General features: G+C 42.8%; 1 protein-coding gene across 9 annotated transcripts in view; it reads left to right on the top strand.

Moving 5' to 3' along the window:
- SGCD (sarcoglycan delta) overlaps window positions 1–25,986 on the top strand; it is a 327,833-nt gene that overhangs the window by 185,625 nt on the left and 116,222 nt on the right. For 7 of the 9 annotated variants that reach the window (XM_051793456.1, XM_051793450.1, XM_051793453.1 and 4 more), the window contains one exon: window positions 11,846–12,031. In XM_051793456.1, the coding sequence (XP_051649416.1) occupies window positions 11,846–12,031 (186 nt within the window). Of the gene's footprint in view, window positions 1–3,445; window positions 3,556–10,114; window positions 10,162–11,845; window positions 12,032–25,986 lie in introns of those variants that run through there. The other 2 variants (XM_051793457.1, XM_051793458.1) reach the window with 2 other exon arrangements.

Genomic DNA, 25,986 nt, shown 5'->3' with positions numbered 1-25,986 from the left:
TTACATGCTGATTCTTTCTGCATGTTTGGTTTGTGCTGATTTCTTTAGGAAGGTTTGGGGAATATTTGAATGAGTCCCTGGAAATCTGCACAGCATAAAATTCCCAAGTTGCATTTTTATGCAAATAGATATTGTTTGTTAAATGGAATTAGTTATGAATATTGATAATTTAATAGTAAATACCAAGTAAATTGCAACTGCTTCTAGAAAATGCTGGATGTCAAAATGCAGGACAGGTATAAGTGGTAAAGAAGGAACTTCCTTCCTATCTTTTGTAGAAATTCATGGATCCAGGTGGGTTGGATCTCCTGCACAAAGTGGAAGTCCCTACATGTTGCAATCTCCAGCTGCAAAGATATTGAAGCTTTGAGGGGGGTTAATTTGTTTTCATCTTCCTAAAGAGCTCTACTAGTTTTTTTTAATCCTCATAACCCTGCCAGTTCTGAGAAATAATAGCAGTTACGCAGATAGTTATGTCGACATCGACTTAAGGTTTATGCTTGCAAGGTTCATATATTTTTGGTAGTGCTGGCACTAATACGAATGATAGCTCAATAACAGAAAAATAGAACAGTCCCTGAGCCACAGTTCTGATGCTTGAAGCATCTTTAAACCCTGTACCCAAATGAGAAAGAGATAAAAACAACCTTCACAAAGTGGCTTAGCTTGAAGGAGCATTTTATGTGTTACTTGATGACAAAATAGTGAGGCATTAATGCAGTTTACAGTAAGACACCCCTGAAGTTATCACTGAGGTTGATGTGATGCCTGACAGATTTAATGTAAATATTTATAGACTTGGCCTAGTAATTATGCCAATAGAAAAAATGCAATATTAATGCTGTCACCTCCCCATGTCTCTACCTGCCAGCATGGTAGCTCACATGAATATTCTGAAGGTAGAAAGTACATCACATAAACAGAAGAGATCACTTAGATTTTTAATAAAGGATTAAGTTATCTCCAGCGGCGGTTTCCAGCTTGTGGTTCCCAGACGTACAGGAGGCCTGTGGACTATTCCCAAGGGAACAGTGAAAAATGACAAGTAAAGACAGTTTTTTGTAAGGTACGTAGAAATCTCTCTATGAAATGATCACAGGGGTAAGCACCACCTTTGTCAAATATTTAGGGGTTCACACAGTGAGAAAAATTGGAAAACCACTGATTTACCATATTTGTGTAAAGAACTGAGTAATTTCAAAGTACTATTCTGCCATGTTTTAAATAATTTGACTATTGGTCCTGCTGCAGCCAGGCTGCCATGAGAAGTCCTGGCCCACAAAGCACTAAAGCATGTGCTTAACTCAAAACACACATCAATCCACTGAAGTTATTTCCTATCCCATACGTAACTGGTTTGCTGAATAAAGACCATGGGGAAATTTAAGACAGAAGGCATGGACTGCTATCATCTTGCAAACAGCTCTGCAGATGCCTGATTGTCTTGTACAACTGAAAATCTAATTATGTGAATCTGCAGTTCATATTTTTCTGTTTCAGTTTATTTATACCAAGAGACTCCAAAGGTTTTAGGCGCCGTTGTGGTTTCAGCCGTTACCTGTTGCCAACCCAAAGAGTATTATCACTGCTGTGGCAGCTCGTTTAGGAGACTCTCTCTTAGCTGCATGCATAGCTGTCCTGATTTGTAATCCAAAAGTCTGTGGTTTCTGTTCTGGCACAAACTGACTCCTCACAAGCTGTGCAAATATATGTGAAATGCTATCACCACTGGTTTGTGTGTGTGTGGCTTGTGTGCGTGCTTTTTCTTTGACAGTCTGGAAAACTGAGGCAAAATAACCATGTGGTTTTATACCATCCTGTCTTCTGCAAAATAGCATCATAGTCCAGATCTGTCACCACTGAGGCCAGCTGGGGGGGCGGGTCCAGGTTGCCCACATCTGGCCTGTGCACTCTGCCAGGACACGTGGGCAGTATTGCTGACCAGTGTGTGGCTCTGGGCAGGAGTAAGAAAAGGGCATGTTGGTAGTAGGGCAGAGTGCAGGAGAGAGCCACGTGTGATGTAACCACAACAGCCCTCAAAACAGGTTGGATGGATGAAGAATTGCAGGCATTCAATACAGGAAACCCATGTGGGTTTTGTAAGTTCTCGTTGCTCGTGGGCGAAAGGCAGATCTCACCTTCCTGTGGGTAAATGAGTCCTTGCTATGGACCAAACCCACAGCCCATGGAAGGCAGCAGGATTCCTACTGCCTTCAGAGAGTGCTGGATCTTAGGGCTCTCAGTTACTTCTAATCACCACTGCATTTATCCCTTGTGAACACTTCACCTGGCCACCACACCTCTGTAAATCACAGAACAGAATAATCTGAGAGAAGTGGAGTGCACAGTTTTTTAAAAGAATGTTAGGAGGGAAAAATATCTCTCTCTCTCTTTAAACTGTCTCTTTTCTATATTGTTACCTTGACAACTCTGCTGCTGTGTTTCATCTTTGGTGGGACTTAGCCGTGGTGGAATAAGGGGGACATCCATGTGCATTTCCACATCTACTCCAGCTCTGCTTCACAGGCACATGCCACAGGCAGGGCATCCTGAGCTGCAGAGCCCTCGTTCGCTGCTTTGACCCATGGTGCTGTCTGGAAATGATTACAGATTTTAAGAACTGGGACCCATTCTGATTAAAGGTATAACATTATATCTTCTATTTCTTTTCCATAAACCAATGCCAGAGCAATGTTAATGCTCTTTAGAAAGAGATGCAAGGTGCTTAAAATATTTTTAAGGGTTTGGACAGCTGGAAAGCAGAGAGGGATGAAAGTACTCAAAAATAGTTGTATTATTTTTAGTATAAGCAGATACAGGAGTATGTGTCAAGATTAGGATACAGTTCTGATGTGCTGAACTGAGTCTAGAGATGCTAAAAATATGCTTTCTTTTCTCATAGTTTAAGAAGAGACAGAGGCAAAGGTAAGAGGAGAGTAGTGGTAAACTGAAATTTTAATCCCTCTGCTTCATTGCTTGTTGGGGTTCGGCGAAGTCGACTGTTAACCTGGGCACCCGTGACCCACTGATCCCAGCAAAATACAGGAGGCAGGGCGAGGTGTTATCCATGGGAATGGGATCCCTCCCACCCCCTTTTTGCTTTTCCCAAAGAAAATCTCCACCAACATAATCCTTTTATTCTTTTTGACTGAAATGGCTGGCTCTATAGCTGTGAAGGCAAGACAGGCAGACTCTGGGGCTGAGTGCGGACGGGGGTGTCTGTGTCTGACTCTGTGCATGGAGAAGGGGGCTTTTAATGCAAAACACATGTGTTTTCAATTGCTCTCTGGAGCCAGCCCAGTAGCTGTAACTTGGCCTGACAAAGCCTTATTGAAGTACAGACAGTGTGGTTTCAAAGCAGTTACAAAAAGAACGGGAATGCTGTTCAGGAAATTCTTCAGGCATGGGCAGGGACTTGGCTGCAATTCTGCTGTTGGAAAATCTGACAGGGGCAGCTCATGAGCACAGGCCAGGCCTCGTGCTGCTCCGAACACTGTGCTGCATCTTCACCAGCCTCCCGCACCCTCCGTGTGTTCATCCACCACCGAGGGAGAGGTAAGAGCTGCCGTGCTCCGTCCTGCTGCGACTGGGGGGATTTTGCCGTTCTTTTGTGCTCGTGCAGAGGGGCTTCTCGCTTTCAGACTGCTGTTCAGAGCAAAAAAAAAAAGTCAAGAACGGGAAACTGTGGCACGTTTGTGAAGGGTTGGGAGCTGCTTGAGGTTGGGTGGTGGTTTCTGGCTAAATTTGTGTCGATAGTAATGCTGCAGGCAAAGCAACGCCCGCGCTGCGTCTCTGACTGAGGGAACGCTACACCCAAATAATCCCAAACTTTTTCTTTTTGGGCAATAAGTGTGTACATAACCTGAAGCCACCGAAAGGTTGACTCTGTTCCATGTGTCACTCATAGATTTGGATGAAAAATGTGATTTGGCCACAGTAAATACATTTATAAGTACATTGGACTGTAGTTGTTTAATGAGTTGAAAGCATGTTTGTCTGGGGGTTGTTTGGCAATTCCTAGTACAGTGAGCTTGTGAAGAGAGGCAGTAACTCAGTAATAATCATTGCCTTGTGATTTCTCTGCATATTTTTTTACTGTATTTTATAAAGCATGAGCAAACTGCAACAGACAACACAGTCAGAAGCCACATAGAGCAGATTAGACGGAAAAACATTAATTTAGGGACTCTTCTATCTGCAACTTCTCTTCTGATTTGCGCTTCTTTCCCCAAATAACTTAAGAAACATTTATGATGAAAAACTCGCTCTCTCTTTAGAAGCCTGCCAGATTTAGGCAATGTTCTCTCATCCTTTTAGTTGCAGCATTAAAGCTTGTCTTGCCTTTGCAGAGATATCAGCACCTTATATGGCAGGCTTGGGATCGGGAGTTTGGGAACGTGCGTTCGTCAGGGGATGGAGGTGTCAGGAGGAGTCTGCCTCACAAACTTCCTTGCCTCTGCTAGTGCCTCTTCCTTGGATTTTCAGAGCAATGTTTTTTGATGTGTTGAAATTGCTTTTCAGCTATGTTTTGTGGTGGTGGTGAGTTTTTTTCCTTTCAACAAGGAATGAATTAAGGACATTAAATTATACAGTGGGACAGCGCGAAGCATTTCTGGCTGGTTTGCTTTTCCTGCATCCAGCAGGACTGCACCTACAGGGCTCAAGCAGTCATTTATATTGGCAATCCAAAAACTTTAGCGACAAGGAGAGGTCCCCCACCAAAAGGCATCAGATTGAGTATGTGGCAGGGCCAGAGCTTTCTCCCAGTAATGCTGCTGAAGTGTGTTAAGTTGGTTTGAACCAAGTGAGGACTTTGTGGGTTTGGAGTGCAGAAAGGGCATCCTACAAGAGACATGGATGTACTGTGCCTTCCTGGAGGCTGATGGGGGCAAAGGGAATGAGAGGAAGGACAGACATGAGCTATGGAGGGGGTAGGCATATGATGAAAACTAAGAGACTTGATAAGCTCGAAGTTTGCTTTGCATAAAATACACCTGCGGTGAAAATGCTGTGTTAAATGAAGGTCTCATATGATCTGGAATACTTTAGCCTTTGCAGGCTGCCATCTTACTGTGCAGATTTGGAGCTTTATTGGTTTTCTCAGCAGTTGTTAATTTAGGCACCCAGTCAACCTCCTATCTTCTTTAAAAAAGAAGTTAGTTGTAAGCTTCTTTAAAAAAAGATAAAATAAAATTCAAGTTCCTGCCTCTGATCATGCAGCATCCCACCTCCCAGATCTGATCATCAGCACTGAAGAGCCAGAGAGATGAAAAGACTGAAATATGTCTGTTTTAGCCAACAGCAGCCAGGGCTGCACTGATGTGCCTGGCTGTGGAGGTGCTCCAGAGCCACATGTGTATGAGACACACCGTGCAGGTTTTCATCAGGTATGGGATCAGTCTGGATCATGGGATGTCCCGAGTGTCCAGCTGGGCTGTTTGCTGTACACATTCCTGATGGAATCCCAGTGGAGACACTGGTGTGTGGGTGTGAGTCCAGGAAGGGCAGGAGAGGCTCTTTGCAATGCCCTGGGCTGGGTTCAGTCAAGGGAGTTGGTGTTTCCTCCCTAAATCTGGCAGCTGCTCCTGAGCCTCCCCCTGCCAGAAGTGACCTTTCTACAGCTCCACCTGGGTCAAGTATTCAAGCTTTGCTTTGAATCCAGGAGGATTGAAGGGTGTGTGCATGTGTGGACAGAGTGTAGAGGGTCTCTTGATCTTGGAAGTGTGTAGATAAGAGAGCCGTTAGCCCACCCTATTACGTGTATTCCTTCTCCTGGTTCTTCCCAGGAGAAAACCAGAAAGCAAATGTGTCTATGCAAAAGAACAAACATAAGCACAGAAGGTACATCATGTGAAGGGAAGATGGTGGAGGGAAGATAGAACAAGTTTTAACTTGTGTGAGCAGGATCACTGCAGAGACTGTACTCTGGATCCTGGCACATGCTCAAGCCCACAGCTCTCAATTTGTGCCATGCTGGTTGGATTCCAGCCATATAAATCCATATTATGATCTTGCTTTGCACATTTCTACAAACCGTAACTTTTTTTCTTGGTACTTGGGGTGAGAGTGTGTTGGGGCAGAAGTCTGCAAAGTATCACCTCCTGTAGCTTGCTCTCTGATTCGAGATTCTCAGTTGATTATATTCCTCTTTCTGTTCACAGAGCCTCCTGCAGTCACACCTGCTGCTGGCTATTTTGGTGTAGTTCTCATATTTGTTCACCCTGCTTTGAGACACTCCAGTGGGAAAGAGCTTTTGTAAACTTGGCACCAATGGACAGAGGCTTGTGATTGCTTCACATGCTCTGAGTGGTGCAGAGGAACCAGCGTGTGAATGCAGCGAGGCTGGTGTGGTGTTTGCATGCGGCGTGAACGTATCACGACAAATTGTGGAGCATCTTGTGAAAGACATTCCCTGTTGACTGGCTTGATACATAAAAGAACTCACTGCAGAAATTTTTTCTTCCTTGCTAACTTTTCATTTTCTTCTTAATTCTGAAAAAGTATTGAGACAAGGTAACTATCAAGAAGAAAGTCTGAAATTTGGAAGAGACTCATAAATAAGAAAGCAGACATGTTTCTCTCCTTCTCAGAGAAGAGAAGCAAAAGTAACATCACATTGCTCACAGACTCTTGCAGCATAATAAAATACCACTTTTGGTTTAGGGAATACTATTCAGAGATGGAGCTGCCTGTTGCTTTGTTTTGTTCTGGCAAATTCTAATAGGTTTAGAGTTTTACTGTAAGTGCTCCTTGAATGCAGAGAAGTGACAGGGCAGAGCAGAAGTCCTATGTTCAGCTTATTGGTTTAGTCCATCTGCTCAGAGCTACTGGTTTATAAGCTGAGGTTTCTGCACTGCACTTATCCTCAAGCACATTTGTTGCTGAAATGCTGTCAGCCCTGGCAACTGGGGAAATCACATGAGCTTTCAAGATGTTAGAGGTAGGGGGTAGCCTGGAGCATTGAGGGATCTGGATGAGAAATACTGTACCAGAAGATAAATCCCCAAGGTCTCCCCAGCTGCCTGTGCTGAGTGAGTCCAACTTCCATGAGATACAAGAGGTGGAGATGGGAAAAGAGGTATTTTCCAGTGGACTAGGCAGAGCATGCCCCAATGGACTGTGCAGACCAGAAGGAGCTTGTTCATATGCTTATGTTTGCCAGAATCTGGATATTTGAAGAACACTACATGTGATGTACCCCACTGATAGAGGCAAGTTATAAAAGATGAGAGCATTCCTTAGGATCTTTCCTTTTACTTTTTGTCTCTCTGGACACATCACATAACGGTGATACCTGAGAAGTGGGCATTGAGTGATGATGGTCTTCCCAACTCATGGAAGAACTGCTCCCCATGTGGAGGGATGGGAATTGTTGACAGAAGCAGAGAGACAAGCAGAGAATGAAGGTTTAGGGGCACCAGTGGCAGTAACAGAGGCTACACTGCCACACCTATCAGTGTAGAAGAGGCCAGTTTCATGCCACACCTATCAGTGTAGAAGAGGCCAGTTTCATGGCTTAGATGGTCCTGGAGAAAAGTGCTGTGAGATTACACTTTCCCAGCAAATATTTCATCCCTTGGACTGTTCTGCAGTACTCAGCCCTTGCTGGCCAAACTACAAGTTAGATGTAATTTTCCAAAGCCTGATCTTTTATATGGAGATCTGGTCTGTGGTCTGACCCACGTGCAGGGCCATGAATCAAATTTGGGCCATGAAACTGGTGGATTAAGAGACCTGGGGGTGTCAAACTTGAGAGAGTTTTACGGGGAGCAGAGACGCAAAATGTCTCATTGATAGATGGCTCAAAACACTCTTCTTCATGCCACGTTTTGTTCTCAGTCACGCTCCAGAAATGTCTGTTCTTTTGAACCTGGTGGATACTGTGCACTTAAAAGACAGAGAAATTAAAGAGGATGAATCTGTGGAGCATTTACAGCTAGTGAATACAAGTACATTGCCTTCCAGTGATATGGCAGAGAGCACCTCTGAAGGTTTTTAGGGGTTTTTTAGCTTATTTCAGCCCAAAAGAAAAGGTTTCTGTTTCAGAAAACAAAGAGAAAGAGAAGAGGATGTTGGTGATATGGGCACAAAGAGAGGGCGAATGTGGGAGATATAGGTCCAAGACCTGAGGGAATTTGAACCCTTCTCTCATCTCTAGAAACATGTTCCCATCACCATGCTTCAGGTTAGCCTGGGGTCAGATGCTCTTCATTTTTCTGATGAAGCTGTTACACCTCAGTTATATGCAAGCAGGCGGGAGAGGAGACTGTCGGCTGTGCAAGGCTCAGGGGTGTTCAGTCCCTGCTGCAGTGAACTGTTCCCATGAGCTCTAGGACATTTTCAGCAGCAAATTTCAAGAGGGTTCGTAAGAGAAAAACCACCTTCCCAGATTGCATCCCCTTTAAGCTTAAAATTGTTCTATTACTAAACATACATCATTTAAGTGCTGATCAAAGAAACCCCCACGGCAGAGAAACATTATTGATTCCTTATGCTGTACCTCACCCTACTCATGGCCCTCACTGAGCCTACAGAGCCAGCATGCCCAGGGAATGTTACAGCACCGTTGTTCGTATGGGAAAGGTATTTATTCATTCCTGGGCATGTAAAACACTTTTCTGCCTGGTGAATCATTACTGTGGGTTGCACATCCTGAGTGAGAAACTTTCTGCCAGGGCAGGAGGACATGGTGGGAGGAGGGAGAGAGGCATGGAACAAAGATTTGCCTTAACTGGTGAGGGCAGGTGGGATTTTGGAATCTCAGTGCCAGTTCTGGTTTATGGTGCCTCAGCTGACTGAGCCTGGTTTCAACTTTACTGCAGGAAAGTGCTGAAGCTTCTCTGCAGAAGTACTTGTCAAGCAACCTGTGCAGATCAGCATATGTGGTGACAAAACACTTCCAGTGGCCTTAAAAAACCATATATATCTGTCTTGTCGTGGGCCATATCTCTAAGGTGTGCTAAAGCAAAAGGATGAATAGTTTTTCTAAGTGGACTGGATTTTGTCTCAGGCCCTGTTTGCAGTGTTCAGAGTACAGCTCTTGTACAAAAACTTTTTATTCTACTTTTTTTTGTGCAGCACCAAGAACTCTTTGGAATTTGGAAAATTACCCAGGTTCCAGGCTACACTTCTGTAGTCATAGTTGTGTTGTCTGTGGCTAAATTGCAAAGATTTGGCATGCTGCATTTTTTGTATTGTAAATGGGATTGTCCATACACTGGTAGTGGTCCAGTGGTGTGCACGTGTGTCTTTAACCCCTCTCAGATCAAGCAGACACTTTTAGGTTTGACTTTTGGAAGATGTCATTCTCCTTTCCAATTTGTATATTTATTTCAGTATTATCTTTTCTCTCCTGTTACATAATTAAGTGCTGGTTCCTAGTATTTTCCTGAAGAAGAAGAAAAGAATCCTAGTGAGCAGCAACCACCACCTTTCCCCTTAATTCAGTAATTGAAAGGGGGAATATCACCTAGCAAGTGCAGACACTGGATGTTCTTTCACAGCAATACTGTTTTCTTCTGGTGCCTTAATTCTTTTTAGTGTTTGAGTTAGGAAAAGTTGCCAAAATGTAAATTATGACTAGCATACTTCTCCCTCCCACACAGTACAGATTATTGATAGCGGATATAGCTGGTTCCACATGTAGTTGCCTTGCAGACCTTCTTATTCTGCTTGTTGGTTTAACACACCTCAGCACTCTGGGTCCATCATTTTGTCTTCCTGGAAAACTACGGACATGAGCATTTTTTTTTTTTTTGAGCAGTTACAATTCAGGGAGGAAACACTAGCTAGAAATCATATATTGCTTTAAATGTGGCTATGTGAGAGTCTGTATAAAAAGAACATGCTATCTACAATTGCTGAGTTATTTTCTTGTTTTAAATTGATTCTGTATTACTAAGTCTTGCTCGTCATGAGTGTTGTAGTACTTTAGTTGCTCTGTCTCTGCTAGGGCAGCTGTGAGCTAAATATTTTATCAGAACTGGAGAAATTCTCAACACCAGGCTTCTGCATGGATGCAGGCTGCTCTTTGTGGTTGTGTTCTGTTGCTGTAAATTCTTTTGATGTCTGTAAAGTTTTGCCCCAGCTGGATATGCTATTTTCTCCGTCCTAGAGACTGCAAGTAAAGAAAAAAAGGAGCGAGAGCAGGAAAGAGATAAAGTGAATAAACAAGTTTTGCAATAAAGAGGTATTTTTAGCTGGATATTTCATATTGTTTCTCCTTGGTCAAACCTCTTCCATGGTTTGAGAGGGTTAGCAATGCAATTTATTCATTTTCTCCAAGGGAGAAGCTGCATTTAATATGTGCTCTCCAGGATACCCTGTTAAAATATTAGGCAATAAAATCCTCGACTGTACAGTAGTTGCAGTTATAATTTCCCCCAGGTAGTGGAAACTCTGTAATTTATTGTTGTGTAAGTTTTCCCTTTGTACAGATCAGAGTGGTTGTAGCAGTGTAAAAAGGTCTGTTTCTCTCCAAGTCTGTGTGTTTGTTGGTGACCCAGCTCCTCTCCCCCATGAGCATCTCATTTCTACCATTGCCTCATTCTCACCTCACAGATCAACTCCCACAGAGGAACTCACATTGTTCCCTCCTGTGATGTAAATTTTGTAACTCGCTACATAGAAATGTGAGTGCCAGATACTGAGGAAGGCGCTCATGGAATTAGTAGTGCAAGAACGTCTTTGGAGGGTTCTTATCTGTCTAGAGTCTAAAATGCAAAAAAATTCAGCAAGGTATGTGTTACTAGAGATTATATCCTCAACCTGTGCATCAAAAAAAGTCTGAAAACATAAAAAACCGATCCCTGGGGAAGGCTGTGAAAGTGGCTTTCCAGAACCTCAATGTGAAGGTGAGAACATGAATACTTTAATTCAAGTGGCACCAAATACCTCCACAGCCCCCTCCTGTGCGCACACAGCTGGTGGCACACAGCCACTGGGAGGTGGCTGTGATCTGGGCCCCTGTCCCAGCTCGTTGTGATGCCCTTTAAAAGCATCCATGTTTTTGCATCCTTGGTGAGGGCAGCCAGATCCCTGACTACCTGGAGCCAGCCAGGTACCAGGCTGTAGGAGGGGGAGGTTGTTCACCATGGGGAGCTGTAAAGCAGATCTTCCTGCGGATGCTACTGCGCTGCTTTCCTCAGCACTGGCTTTCCTTCTTTCCCTCTTTCCATGGTTCTGGCCTCTGATGTTGTCTAAGCAGGCTCACCCTCTCAGCATATCAGAGTCCTTGTTAAACCAGCATAGATAATTTGTTAGGGATGTGGCAACTGGAGAAACTTGTGCTTCACATTAACTTGTTTAGGCAAAGTTAGAGTGCGGTAAGGGGAAAGGCAGACATTTCCCCTTTGACTTTTTTCTTTGGTTGGAAGGAATGATTTTGCTTGAGATGATTTTTTTTTTTTAAATTAAACCTCTGAGAAGTCATATTGCATCTTCCAAACAAACTGCTGAACTCAACTGCTTTTACAAAACGCATGCAAAATTTTCCCCTCAGGATCCTTAGAGGCCCTGGAGTGCCTGCCTTGCAAAACCTGGGGCAGTGAACAGAGTCACTCCAGAGTGATTTCTGTAGGATACCTTTAGACAGCATGCTTATGTGTATTTATAAATATAGATATACACATTTAGCACATAAATTTCTCTTTTGTTATGTTTCTGCATGCAGCAAGCAGAAGGAAAAATAACGCAAAACCAAGGTATCCAAAGAGCTGCTGCCCAGCCGGTAAACTCTGAAAAAGAAAAAACAAAACCCTCTAGGAGGCACAGACACAAGCAGCTTTTATCATCAGCTTTCTCTTGCCACTGAATACACGTGGTGATTTCTCTGTGATCGTTTCAGATGCCTCAGGAACAGTACGCGCACCGGAGCACCATGCAGACCTCAGAAGGACCCCAGGTATACAAAGTGGGGATTTATGGCTGGAGGAAGAGATGCCTCTATTTCTTTGTGCTGCTCCTAATGATTTTAATCCTGGTGAACCTTGCTATGACCATCTGGATTCTGAAGGTTATGAACTTCACAATTGTAAGTAGGGGTTACCCTGAAAGGTCTGGGAACGATGAGGGGGGGTGATGGTCTTTGAGCATGACTTCAGATACAGCTTCCATAATGGGGTGTTTAGTAGCCATGGATAATCCTTATTACAGGGAAGAGCAAATTTACCCAGTGATCCTCTCTTTCTGCTGGAGATGTCTGCAATATTGCCAAACTGAGGAATCAGTTCAGCATTGAAAATCACATTCCTCTTACTTGCTGTATATGTATATATGTATATATAGATGTATATATGTAAACAGTATACCAACCTTACCTAAATTTCAATTATAAAATGTTTTAAAATTATTGAAATTGGTTATTTTGAACTGGGGTGTGGAATCCAGAACGGGTTTGAACCTTTCTCTTAGATTTTCCTGCTTTTCTCCATGACTGGGAAGATTAGAAACTGGATTTGCTTTTTTGGGGGGAAAATTCATGTTGTTCCATAATGGTGTGCTTCTGGAAGCTTCATGAAGAGAAGTAAAATTCACAGGGTAACTGGCTAGGTGTGGTACTTAGGTGGAACACGTCCTTGTCCTTGTCCTTGTACTTGTCCTTGTCGTGCTGGGCTCGGTGCACATCAGTCCTGCCAGCAGCTCTACCTTGCTGCCTCCTGCTCCTTGGCCAGGGTTAGCCTTCCAGAAGTCCCTAGTAAAATGTTGGGCAGCTGTACTGGGAGGTAGATTGCAGTGGGGCAGATGGTGCCTTCTGGGCCCAGAGCACTCTGTGCATCACTTAAAGTCTGTTCAAGCTCCTTTTGAGATCTCAAGACGTGCCTTGACCTTGAATTGTCTTTTTACAGAGTGAACTTTACCTCTCCTGCTCACACACACTGAAAGTCAGGACATTACAGGCCAGGCACAGCCCACTTCCAGGGCTTGTGAGCCTTTATGTATGACAAGTCTTAGTTTTTCAGTAGATAATTTGGCCAAGGAGAGTGAAAATGAAATGGTTGGTCCCTTCTTCAAAGCAGTCATTGCCACCTTGCCCAGACAGGGGTGTTTTAAGATCATTTGAGTCTTCAGGAGAAAATTTTCAACTTTAATCCTGGATTTACTTCATGTGAGAGCTGTAGGGCTAAATTCCCCTAGACAACTTCCAAGGGCCTTCCCAGTCAAGCTCTGGTTTGAGCAGCATGTTTGGAGTCTCACAGCATTTCCTTCTCTGCCTTGGTCTTGTGCAGTCCTGAACAGCTGTGTCCTACATTATGCCATTAATGGGCCATGAGAAGTTGAATAAACAATCTCTGGTTTACTGTATCCAGCAGATAAAATGCTGTGTCAGGGGAACATGTAGCATTCATTTTCTGTAACCAGGAAGCTGTCAAGGTGTGCAGAAAATTGCAGTGCATGTGTGCTTAGGGAGCAAGTAATTATAAAGCAGTAATCCACAAAAAGCTCCTGTGAGTGGGCAAAGAGTGACCAAACTGGAGCAATTAATACTTAACCAAACCAGTTATTTAATCTTGTGAAATTGATTTTGATACCCATTTCATGCTGAACTGTGGTCTTTAGATTAATGTATTTGAAAAATAGGTATTTCTGAGGTGAGGGAAGAGTTGGTCATATGCTTGTCACACAGGAGTGGTGTGGGTATCAACCCAAGAACAAAATAACAGAGTTTCAAATTATCACTTTTCAGGAATACAACTTTATTTCTTTGTAGTAACGTAACTTCATTATGTCAGTCCTGTGGTTTTTTTGCTCTTTGTTGGTGGTCAGTCAGCTCTCTACAGGTTGCTTGGGAAGTCAGGTGAACTTCGCTGCTGTTTCCTCCCTCACTGCCCTCTCGTGATGCACTGCATTTTGCAGGCCACGTGCTGAAGTGCTGTCTCCCAGGGAGCTACTTCCAGCAGCTCTCTCCACCCTACTAGGATTTACACTGGCTTTTTAGGGGATGCACTGATCTTCAGTTTCTTGTCTGATTCTATTTCCTTAGTTGTCCTCTGATTACTGGGGATTATTCCAGGGTAAAGTATATTTGTATATGGTTTTAGTTAATTCATGTCTACTAATGTTAGTAGGTGATGGCCTTTGGTGGTGAAACACAGACAGTCATGCTGAGTCCTGCAGTGGGAACAGCTTTATGGCTGTAGGCAAGGCCACACTAGTCGGGGTGCGTGTCTCTGACACAGCCAATTGGAAATAAATATAAGAACTGGGCATGGAAAATGTGATCCTTGCCCCAGTATGCACCCATTCATCTCCTGATCTCCTGCTGCTCCCGCAGCTTCGCCAGCTGCTTTGGATCCTGCTCTGCAATCCGTCCTGCACCGTTCCCTAAGGCTGAGAAAACCACTTTGCTAAGTGAATTTTTAGAGGCAGACTTTTATCTCTAAGTAACAAATGTAGCAGAATTATCAAATGAGCAGATGCAAATATGGAAAAATCTTTAATTTGTTCCTGTTCTGATAAGAGGAGCTGAGAGTCCTTCTGAGGCAGGGAAATGATCTGAGTAGTCGGTAAGCAATAGCTGCTGCTTAACAGGTCTGAGTTACCCCAGTGCTTGCAGAGCAAAAAGAAGGGGAAAATTTGTATTTCTATTCTTCTAGAAAATATAGTGTTTCCAGTATCTTCCCACCTCTCCTTCCAGAATCTGAGTCTGTTCAACTCCACAGAACAGTCCTGGCACTTACCAGAATTTAATAATGCTCATTATAGCCAATAAGTGCTCACAGTATTTTAATGAGCACAGCAAACCTGCTCAGGAAAACTCGGGGGTGTTTTAAATGCTGATAGTGGGGAGTAGAGAAGGGGGGAGGAGATGAAGCAAGACAATCTCAGGGAAAAAAAACAAACCTTCTCCTGCATGTTCTAGCAGTATCCATGCACTCCACTTCCCGGTCCAGCCCTAAATTCTCTGTCTTCTATGTGCCCCACTGGCTTGTGGTTCAGGAGACAACTCCTGTGAAATCAAGCTGCAAGCTTCCAATCAGTGGCTTTTAACAAGCAAGACATCACTATTTATTCTAGGTTTATCTGAACATTCAAGGCTTAAATAAATTTATGTGTGGCTATTGCCTTTTACATGAGGCTGTCAAGGCAGTATCATGCTTGTGTGAGGACAGCTGGTCACTGCCTACTCTGTCCTCTGGCACAATCCTTCATTTCTCCTGTGTTATTTGATACTCAATTTGTTTTAAATGCCTTTATCAGTCTCAGACCCTATGGAAAACAGGCCTAGAGGGGACCTCAAATGTCATCTGCCTGTCCCACAGCTGGTTTCCACACACAATTCCATTTACCCTGTTCATTTACATCTTGGCTGTGCTACTCTGGGACTGTGGGAAGCTCTGGGAAGGCTGCTACCTCTAAACCTTGCTTAGATTTTAAGCCAAACCACGGAATGAATCTGGGTTAGAGCCACCAATTTGGGTTGAAACCCAAATGTACCACGAAGGTGGCCTAACCTAATTGAGATAGAAACCACCATCCAGTGCTCAACTTTCCAATGATGTATTGGTAGAAGGAACTCTGTTCAGGTCTTGGACAAGCCTGGTAGTACTGCATGGTTTGCATATATTGGTTTTGGGGAGAATATTTTAATGCCTGTGGGCTGTGTGTGTGACTGAGCCACTAAGTCTGGAGGCTATGGCTGTGTCCTGCTGTGCCACTGGTGGGGTGGAGGGCTCAGCCTCCAACTGTGTCAACTTCCAGCTGTGGTGGGCTCAACCTCGAGCTCGACAGAGCTCAGCTGAGGTGGGCACAACCCCTGCAAGGGTTCTTATGTGCCAACATAATTCTAAGGCTCGAACCAGAGCTCTTAAAACCCTTCCTCTTAATCGTAATGTAGCTCCTTAGCAGCAGGATTGCCCATAACTGTGCATATTAGCACATGCATATTTTATGCTGCCCACCGATGATGTGCTGGGGATCTCTGTTTCAGCTATTACTAGTGAGCTTAAAACATTTTTTGAAAGCTTCCTCTTGTATTAGCTTCTGAATACCACAAGAAAAGATGTGCTTACATAAACACAGCAAACCAATATCCTTATTTTAAGCAGTACAAGGCTAGAAGGCTCAGATAATGGGCAATGACAGTGCATTGACCTCTTTCCATGAGGGTAGTGCACAATGCTTGGTATTTTAAATGGTGTTAGGAATCTGAAGCACTATCCATTAGTACTCCTTTATAGTCTGTTAGGCAGCAGGCAGAGCTCTAAACAGGAGAGATGAAAACTGTGTCCTGTCGTGGCTGTATTTAAATGTCAAACACCCACCTACTTGTCCACCCATCAAACCACTTCAGACCCTTTGCTTTTCCTTTGCCCTTTGCTGGTATTTCTATCCTAGCTCCTGTTAGCCTGCTTTGGATTGTATTGTTTTGGGACAGAAGCTGTTTGCATATGGCATCCTGTAGTCCTGTATAGTGGCAGGTTCTACTAGACTGTAAACTGTAATAAATGGAAAAATAATATTTTCCTCCTAATCAACCTGCAAGGCTTGAAATTCCTGGAGAACTGTCTTCTAAGGATCACATAAAGTGAAGGCTTCAGATTAGTTTTTGTAAGGAAAATATTCTGCAACTTGGTATTCAGGAGTCCCTTTGTGAGCCAAACTTAACATGTTCCTCCAAACTGGGAGAGCACCATCCCTGGGGGTATTTACAAGACATGTAAATGTGGTACTTACAGACAGGGTTTAGGGTGGACTTTCCTTTGAGTGCAGAGAGGGGAATCTTTTCCCCCTGGCCCAGTCAGGCTGAGGCTGGAGAGTCCTGAACCACAGCATGTGCCAACTCTTGTGTTCTCCTTCCGTAACCACACGAGTTTTTTTTGAAGGTTTACACACTTCAACATGAGGTTGAGCCATATTTTATTATTTTAATTGAACAGGAACAAATGACTGCAATTGTTCAGATTTTTCCTTTTTTTGCCTCAGGCTGTGTTCATTGCTGAAGGGGTCTGTTTTAGCATCGTTGAATGAAATGTTGGCAATTTAGAGAGACAAAATGCTGCTGTAGGTGGCACAAATGCTAAATATCATTATTATCTTGCATTCTTTATTAAAAGTTGATATGAAAAATGAGCTTTTAAAATTTGATTATGAACGGTTATTTCCAATACAATTACTCCCTCTTGTGTGTAAACTACCTGCCACGTTTCAATTACAGGAAAACAGTGGGGTAATAACACAGCAGTAAAGATGGATTAGACTTAGGAAAGCTCATTGCCCTAACAGGCAGGATTCTTCTATTAAAGATTTAAAGGAGTAGACTTTCTTCTAATTTTTTTTTTTTTTTTAAATTAGAGATTGCCTCAGAAGAAAAAGGCTGTGCTGTTTATATTCCCTTCACATGATTTCTCTGGGGTCTCTTTAGTTGCAATGGTAGGGCCAACATGGGAAAGAAATCTTTTTGACTTTTCAGGCTTTGTAGGGCAACTGTAATCAGTCAGCTAAAACTGGTTTGAGTTAGAATTAATATTACTATATCTTTATTAAGAGTGAAGCTTTTCTCTCTCTCACTCTCCCCCTCGCACACACACACACACACACATACACAAAATTGTGCACTTTCCCATCCTAATTCATGTTGCTCTTTCTATAAAACAAGTAATTGTTCTGGGACTGCCTGCATGACCCAAGAACTTTGTGTATTTCCCTTCTTTTCTCATTCACATGGACTGCATCTTCTGATATAAAGATGTTAATCTTGTAGTGGTCTGACAACACCAGCAATACTGTGAGTAATTGTACTATCAAGTGAGGAAGTTCCTACATGTGAAATCCTTACCGACTGGAATTTAACTGGAATCTTGGCACTGACATCAGTGGATCAAGCTCTTCACTGTAATGCTTTTTAGTTGCAGGGTTTTTTACAGTAATTTCTAATTTCTTTCCTCTAGATTGAGGGGAAAAAAGTGCTATGCTTTTCTTTTACTCTTTTTTAGAGATCCGAATTTCATTCCCGGCGGATTTTGTGTTTCTGCATGAAAAGCAACTGGGATTACTTATCTTTTTTTAAAGATACATAAAGTACTGTTTTTGCCTTCACTCATTTGGAGTTTAGAATAATATAGTCATGTTATAGTCATTTAAATAGGTTATCGTGTGAAGCTATTAGAAGTTTGACCCGGGCATTGCTGCATCCCCCATGGTGTTAATCATTTGGTACTGGTGACTTGTTGAGTTATAGTGCATCAGTTTCTTCTAGTGCTACACCTTTGAAACCTCAGTCTCTGATAATATTTCATTTTTATTATCCTAATAATCACATTTCCTCAGCCAGCACAAGCACATAAACTTTCTTCTTCCTTGTTAACGAAAAGTGATGAAAGCTCCCCATATTTTTACCTCATTGTCTCTACTCTCTGCTGAACCATTGAGTTTTTCAGAGGCCTGCCATGGCATTGGATACACTGACAGATTATGCCATGGGAGCAAAAAAAAAAAGTAAGTCTTGTACTAGTACCACTAAATCAAGCTGCATATGCTGCACTGCAATCACTTAGGTAATTCTTTGGGTTTTTTCTTTGACAATGGCACAAGGCAGTCTGTGTGGTACAGTGTTATGATGGCAGATGGACCTTTCCCCTCAAACATTTTGGGCTGGGTTTCATGTGCTTCCATCTCAATGGACAGGCTTCCAGCTCTCAGTTCTAAGATGTTTCTGCCACTGTTCATAGCCATCTGAACAGAACTATGCATCCAGGAGAAAGGAATATCTCAAACATACTTAGTTTCTGAATTTTTCAGAGGCAGAACAAAGCAGTCTTATTTATTAGCATTTCTACTGTGAAAGAAACTGCTGCATAAGCTCTGTACTTACTACGTGAGAGATATTATAAATGTCCCCCTTCCAGAAAAATGTTTTTATCGGTGCTGTTTTCCTACTGGACATCAGGGAATTTAGCCCTGACATCCAGGTACCTCAGGATCCAGCATCTCTTGGTTATTACTACTTCTGATTTGAAGGAAACTTTTGAAAACTCAGCAATACCCATCTCCTCATACTTGCAGTTCAGTGCATGAGTACAGGCAAACCATCATCTGGCAGATGCTGTATGGGCCAGACTCTTGAGCCTCAGTAACTGGTCTTGTGTATATCCACAGCAGTAAAACACCTCATTGCATTCAAAATACAAGATGGCTTTGTTTGATCTGTCCAAGAACAGAGGGATACAAAAAGATGGAGAAGGAGGAAGAGTGGCAGGGATTTGGGTGGTTTGCAATGTGAGGTTAATCATTTGGTCTCTGGCATAATGTTTCGTTTCCAGGCATTTCTGTCTGTGAGCAGAGAGGGTCCTGTCTGCTGGGGCCCCACATCCTGTGATGTGGGGAGCACGATGGGAAGGGTTAACAGCCCAGGAGGGGTTAATGCTGCTCACAGGGTGATAGGGAACAGCAATGAGGGCATTGGTGGGCTGTGCAAGGGGTGAGTCATAAACTCTTGATCCCACATCCTGCCTCCTGTCACCTCCCTCCAGAGGGGATTGTTCTCAGCTTCTCTCTCATCTAAAGAAATAAGATATTTCCTATTAACATTCATCTCAGTGCCAACAAAAGATCTTCAGACTAGCAGTTCTGAAGCAGAGATAGATTTGTCTCTTAGAGAACATGTAAAAGGTATTATTATAAATGTGCGAAAGAACAAAAACAAGCTTGCTTCTAAAATGTCGATAATCAGTGATTCCTCTGAATAGCTTACAAACTGATCCCTCCCCATATTCTCACAGTACAGTAGGAGAAATGATTTAATTTGGGAATCTAAACAGAAATGACATGCCATGCTGAGCCATAGAGTAAGTTTTCCACTGCCACTTCTCTTGTTCCTTGAGCTCCTTTTTTCCTTCTAAGCTTCCCAACATCCCTCCTGAACTCTCCGCACAGCAGAGAGCAATGACCTTCTAGGCTTTCAAAACCCAGCAGCCGTTGCTGTAACAAAAATATAATTCTTCTGAAGCACCTCTTCTGCGTGGTTGCCTTCAGGCTGAGGTGCTGTTTGGAGTAGCCTCCATGCCTCCTTCCACTTGTCCTGGAACTGCAAAGCCATCAGCTTTTCAGAAAATGTTTCCTGGCATTTGGTCCCAAACCCCTGCTGTTTGCACCCTGCGTCGGAGCACGATCCATGGAAAGGGGAAGGAGGTGGCTCTCTCTTAAACTGTAAATTACTGAAGGAAACTGTGAAGTGCTGAGCAGCAGAAACCTTCATCTGCCTTGGGTGAAACCCCAGTGCTGCCTGTTTGCTGGAATGAGCTTGTGTTTGGCTAAATAAAAAGAATAAGAGAGAAGTACCCTATTCCCCCCACACTTGTGCATTTACTCTGTTTACCTTCTGCAACTGTCAGAACCTGCTGTGATGACTGAGGGTTTTGAGGTTGTGCAGGGTCTGCCTTTCTCCTCCTGCAGATGCTGTATTATCCTTTCTCCACTCATCCACTCCCATGCCTGATTTGACAGATGTATTTAAAATATGTGCTGCCATTTCCTGTGCCTGTTCTTCCAGAGCTCTGCAGTGGAGATGAACTTGAATATATCATTTGAATTCATCATAGCTTGAGTTTTAGTTCTGGTCATTTCCACTTCAGTTGCACCTTCCCCATTACCCATCCTGCCGCTGCTGCTGTGGTCAACAGCAAGATGAACGGAGGTAATTATTTGTATTGAGGCCTGAGTTTCTGTGGGATTACACTCCAGTGCACTTGCATGAAGGACAACCTGTTAACACTGAAATGATGATGGTTACAGACAGACTTAAAGAAGAGGAATAGATTTATGCAGGTAAATCAGCCTTGACCTCTTGAGTTCTCATTACTTCGCATCCGCCCGGCACTACTGCCCACCTCTTTCCTTTTTAAATGAGATCCAGTAACTAACTGAGAAATTATGGCAATCTGCTATATGAAATTTGTGATTATTTGCATTTAATTAAAGGCTTCTCTTGGGAAAATGAAGGGCAGCTTAACCTCAGAGAAGCCTCTACATCTCCAGTAATTGCTTCTAATTGAAGTCTTTAGAGTATCTACCCCACCACAGGAAAAGGAAAAAAAAAAAGAAGCCAAACCTGAAAAGTTTACTCCCACGCAGAGGGTCCCTGAAAATTATTTTATCCTTATGCAATTAAGGTGACTGAGGGTCCTCACAAATGATTCTTCAGTGTGGGTTAACCAGCTAAAATTAAAGTTTAATTACTGGTTTGTGGTGTGTTTAGGAGAAGTCCAGGGGCACATCCCATGTTCCTGAGCTGCTGTGCTGTGTGGCAGTGTCCAGATGGATGCAGGGGTGCAGGTGCCTAAGTCCTCCTGATGGTTTCATTTCCATTCACAGGTTTCTGGTTTTGTACAGTTCTTGTTGACCTCCAATAGTATTTTACTTATTATTAGCTAAACCTTTGGCTTAGTGTGTTCTGTGAAATACAGGATAGGAGCTTTGCCAGCTGGAGGTGTTTGGGGTTGAGCAGCACTACAGTCTCAGGGGTTGGGAACACCTCAGACATCTCTCTGCACCTCCACCTGTCCAGGCTTCAAAATAACAGTTTTGTTGCTGCAAAAAGTGTATCCTTGTCATGCCAGCACCATTCCCAGTAATCCCAGTGCATGGAGTGTGTTCCTACAGCAGGGGTGGCATTTTATTAACCACCCATCCATGGCACAGGTGTTTGGAACCAGCCTGTTCCTCTGACCGAGGGGCCGCGGTGCCCGGCTGGTGCAGAGGTGAGTGGTGCTGGAGGGGTCTAGGGTGACGTGGGGAGGAGTGTGGCACATCATGATGAAGACACCACCTCCAACTCCAGCGTGTGGCACCTCAGTTACACGTTTTGCCTAATTACAACTCTCAGCATTTCTGTGCAGCTTCTGGCAGTGACGTCTTTCTGCTTGCACCCTTCGGGTCTGTTAAAACCCCTCCTTGTATTACAGATCTGAACACAGGCATGACAAAAATAAAAATGTGTATGTTGTGGCAGCAGACATGGCCATTTTCTGCTGTTCATTCTTTGCACTGAAGATAGCGATGTTGAAAACCATGAGAACGTTCTGCTTTCCTGTGTTCTTGCCTTGTTTGTTACCGCCTTATATCACACAAGTTAGCAGGAATGTGCATCTGATTCTGCTCTTTATTATCCTGAAGGTTCTCTTTAATGTACACTGAAACACATAAAATCTCTAGATGGACTGAAATATTTCAGAGTGACCTTCGAAAGGGCTATGGGTGAATTGTCAGAAATGGAAACATCGTTGTTCATCAGCAGGAGATTTCTCATATTTTTTGAAGTTGCAGCTGCAGGTAAAAACATGAAAACACTTGTGACCTGCCTCTGTTAATTCTTAGCAAGCAAAGATTCTTGGAAAAGTGCACGTCTTCATTTTAGGGAAAAAAAAAAGAAAAAAATTGCCTTGATTCCTTATGCAGAGTCCTGAAGCACTTTTGTACTTCGTGTAGGTGCAAGTCATATAGACGTGTGTAGGTGCTGATTTTGATTCAGATTATTTAGTAGGGTGGTATTGTTTCTGACAACAAATATTTAATCTTTCAAAACAACACATTATGGAATTTTCTTCTAGGAAACTAGAAGATCAAATGCCTTTTATAGTCTGAATTTTCTCTGTTTACTGGAAAGGGAATTCCTGCTAATTACATATTTGTACACACACACCACTTCTGAATCAAGCATTTATTTACAGGGAGATATCAACAGAGACTGATGGAAGGTTTACAGCAAAGCCTTGAGCCTTGTGAAGGGGAGGAACTTCAGCCTGAGCAGCTGATGGCTGGTTTATGGGAAGATCAGATGGATTTTAGCAGTTCTGCTGTGGTTTTACAGAAAACTACTTTGTCTAGAAGGGAGAATGATTCAGTTCACCAGCAGGTATAGATTAAAAGACAAAATTCATCTTTATTTGAAGTTGCATTTCAAGACCTACTGACCAAAGATATTTGTTAGTATGATACAGGGTTCAGTCTTGTATGTGGCCCAAGAGGAAGGCTGTATGTTAGAAGGCTGATGTAATTCTTTTCTTCTTCCCAGTGGAGCTGCATTTGCTGCTGTTACACCTTTCTTCTATTAGGAAGCTTTTCTACAGAAGAGTTTGCCTTGTCAGCCCTTTTTATATTGACATGAGAATGAGGAGCTTTTACATATTCAGGGCTAGAATAACAATTCTGTGTATAGGGAGGCTGAGGCCAGTAAAGACCCTGTTGTTCTTTCGATGTTGGGACTCCTGCAAAGCAACAGGAGCTGGGGCATCCCCTGCTCCCTTCTCACAGGAGCACCAGCCACCGCAGTCATTTCCCATCCTCCCAGATACCAGCCAGAGCAGCTCACTGTAACTCATAACAAACTTGAACTCACCAAAATGGCATTAAGAGATTTCCCTACAGGAGCAGTCTGCACGAAGGAATGGCTTCCCACCTGAGGGCAGAAATCTGTGCTGCAGGTGGGGTTAAAGCCTGAGGTTGGGAAGGTAGTTAATTCCATTTTTGCCTGTAGAGTATGCTGAATAGACATGGCTGAAGCCTGTCATTTGATGCATGACTCAGTTCTCCTCTTACAGGGATGTAAATGTGTGGCATCACTTCGGGATTACACAGATATAGAGGAGAGAACAGGTTGACAGTGTACAGCTCCAGAAGGCAGGCTGCAAAGGACAGGGCTGTAAACTCTGAGATATAGACAATATCTGGGCAATTGGAAGGAAGAGTCTGTCCTGGTTTGGAGGGTTTTTCTGGATTTCCCCCCCCCCCCTTATAAGCAACAGAAGAAACTCTTGCTCTGGATTGGTAATAATCTGCAGGGTGACATGTTAAATGGATTTCACTCACCTATTAAGTTTGTCAGTTTAAAACAAATACAGAGATGCTGTGAGGATTTATGCAGTACAAAACACATTCAAGGACCCAAGAGAGCTCTGTGGACTGAAATAGCTGGAAACAACTACAAATCTGTGCTCTGAAGTCTTGCTGAAGCAGGCTTCCAGCTTGGGAAACATGGCACAGGAACCTGGAAATAGTGGATAATTATACGCCGATAAATGAGAGTAAACTGGTCTGTTGTACTCATTTCTTTCCTTCCTTTTCCTCAATGCATGTTTTCCTGTTCTTAAAATTATTCCATCCAATAAGAAATGTGAAGTTAAATGGGTGAACTCACTGCTCAGTCACAATTATCAGAGATGCTCCTATTGGAGGAGCTGGCTGAAATGCTCACTGAGAACAAGTGTAGAGAGATGATGAGATCCATGGTGGGGAAATGACCACCATTCATCCAAAATGTTTTCAGTAACAGCACTGGGAAGGGAATACACTGATGCAATCTGTAGTTCTTGTTTCTGTTTTAAAGGTCTCTAATGAGCCATGTGTGCAATGCATTTCACCCTGGGAAATCCCACTGAAATCTGGCACTTGCATTTCGTTTCTCGTGCTGCTATATTTAGGACAGAAAGCAGATCTCCCAGCATGGCTCCTTCTGGCTTATAGAATCCCTGCAAATTGTCTTAGTAATATACACTAATCAGTTACCAAAGCTGCCAGCTTCCTGTGAAAATCCTTTAAAATGATGGAGGGTGGAAGCAGAGCAGTTGCCCACACTTTCTGGCTGCAGTCACATGGCAGTAACCAGTCACTGTGTCTGTGTCGTGGGGATGAGGGACAGATGACTTTGATGGATGTGATGTGATCTTCCTTACTGTAGACTTGCTCCATCACTGTTTTTCTGCACCTCCTTTTTATCCTGTGGATAAGGAGTCCAATCAGAGGTGTCTCCATGGATTTTTAATGAGAAAATTAGATTTTTTAAAAAATCTGCAGTTGAAGGTAGTGTACATATTCCCTTCCTCATCACCCATCCATATTTGCTAGTAAAAACAACAAGCAATCTGATGTATTTATTTTTAGTAAGTTCCCATCTTTCTTGACCTCAGTCCCATTAAAAACCATGCCAAGTCAGGCATCCAGCATCATCTTGTTATAATCAAAGTAATGAACCTTTCTACTCAATACAATCTTTTTTTCTGTGCTGACACCTGCCAGCCCAGGTGTACCCAAATTTCTTCAGCTGAAGTGTCAGGATGGTCCATGCCATAAAGAAATGTAATGGCATGACTACTTTCAAATTATGGGGAGGAGAGAGAGGTAACACATGTCACTATTAGCAGTGTAAGATGAGAATATGGTATTTTTATATTCTGATATTTTGAGATGTATTTCAGGTATTTCATACCCTTTCTAGTCTTGTCTGTATAGAAAAAGAAATCTTTAAAACTTAACAGTAATGAAATCACTATGGTTTGGTAGAAATGACATTCAAAATCTACTAAATTAAGCAGAGAACATGTTCATCCCAGCAGTTTTCTGTTATCTTTCACAGTTCTGTGATAGGGATGTAAATTTCTGTAATCACTCAGAAAGATGGCTGGATATTTTTTCTATTAAATTCTGAAGGACTTAAGCCTTTTCTGGCTTACCTTTGCTATTTTTCATGTTTATATACAACAGAATAACGCATCAGCATTTTTATATGTTTCCCATATAAAAATGAGCCATTCTTATAGAGGTTGTCAGACTTTCTATTCCACAGAATAACTGGAGCATCACTGTAAGTTGACACCAGCCTAAAAATCACGTATAGTTGCTGAAATGTCTTATTTTATGGCCCTGTTGCTATTTAATAGCTAAGCTGTGCCCTTTTCTTAATTTACTGTTGCTATCCAGAAGTACCTTGGTGTCGGGGGATGCTGCTGCAGAGGTCCTGGGGTAGCTCTGCTGCTTTTGTGGTTATCCTGATCAGCAAAGCTGTATGTTGGCTCAGGAACTGGCCAAACTGTGATAATTAACTGGGGAGGTAAGCAGTAGTAAGGAGACCAATCAATTTACACTGCTTTAACCTTATTTCAGCAGGTTTCTCCTACCAGGAATTGGAATATAAAATTATTACTTTTTTCCCCTCTCTCCTCTGTATTTAGCCTCGGGAGATTTCGGATAGGTTTTGGCTATTACAAACACAGTAAA

Source organism: Manacus candei, unplaced genomic scaffold (assembly GCF_025592945.1).
Source record: "Manacus candei isolate 608988 ecotype Guabito, Panama unplaced genomic scaffold, ASM2559294v1 h1tg000037l, whole genome shotgun sequence".
Classification (NCBI taxonomy): Eukaryota; Metazoa; Chordata; class Aves; order Passeriformes; family Pipridae; genus Manacus; species Manacus candei.
Note: the sequence above shows the minus strand (reverse complement) of the source record. Positions and strands in the feature narration are given on the sequence as shown.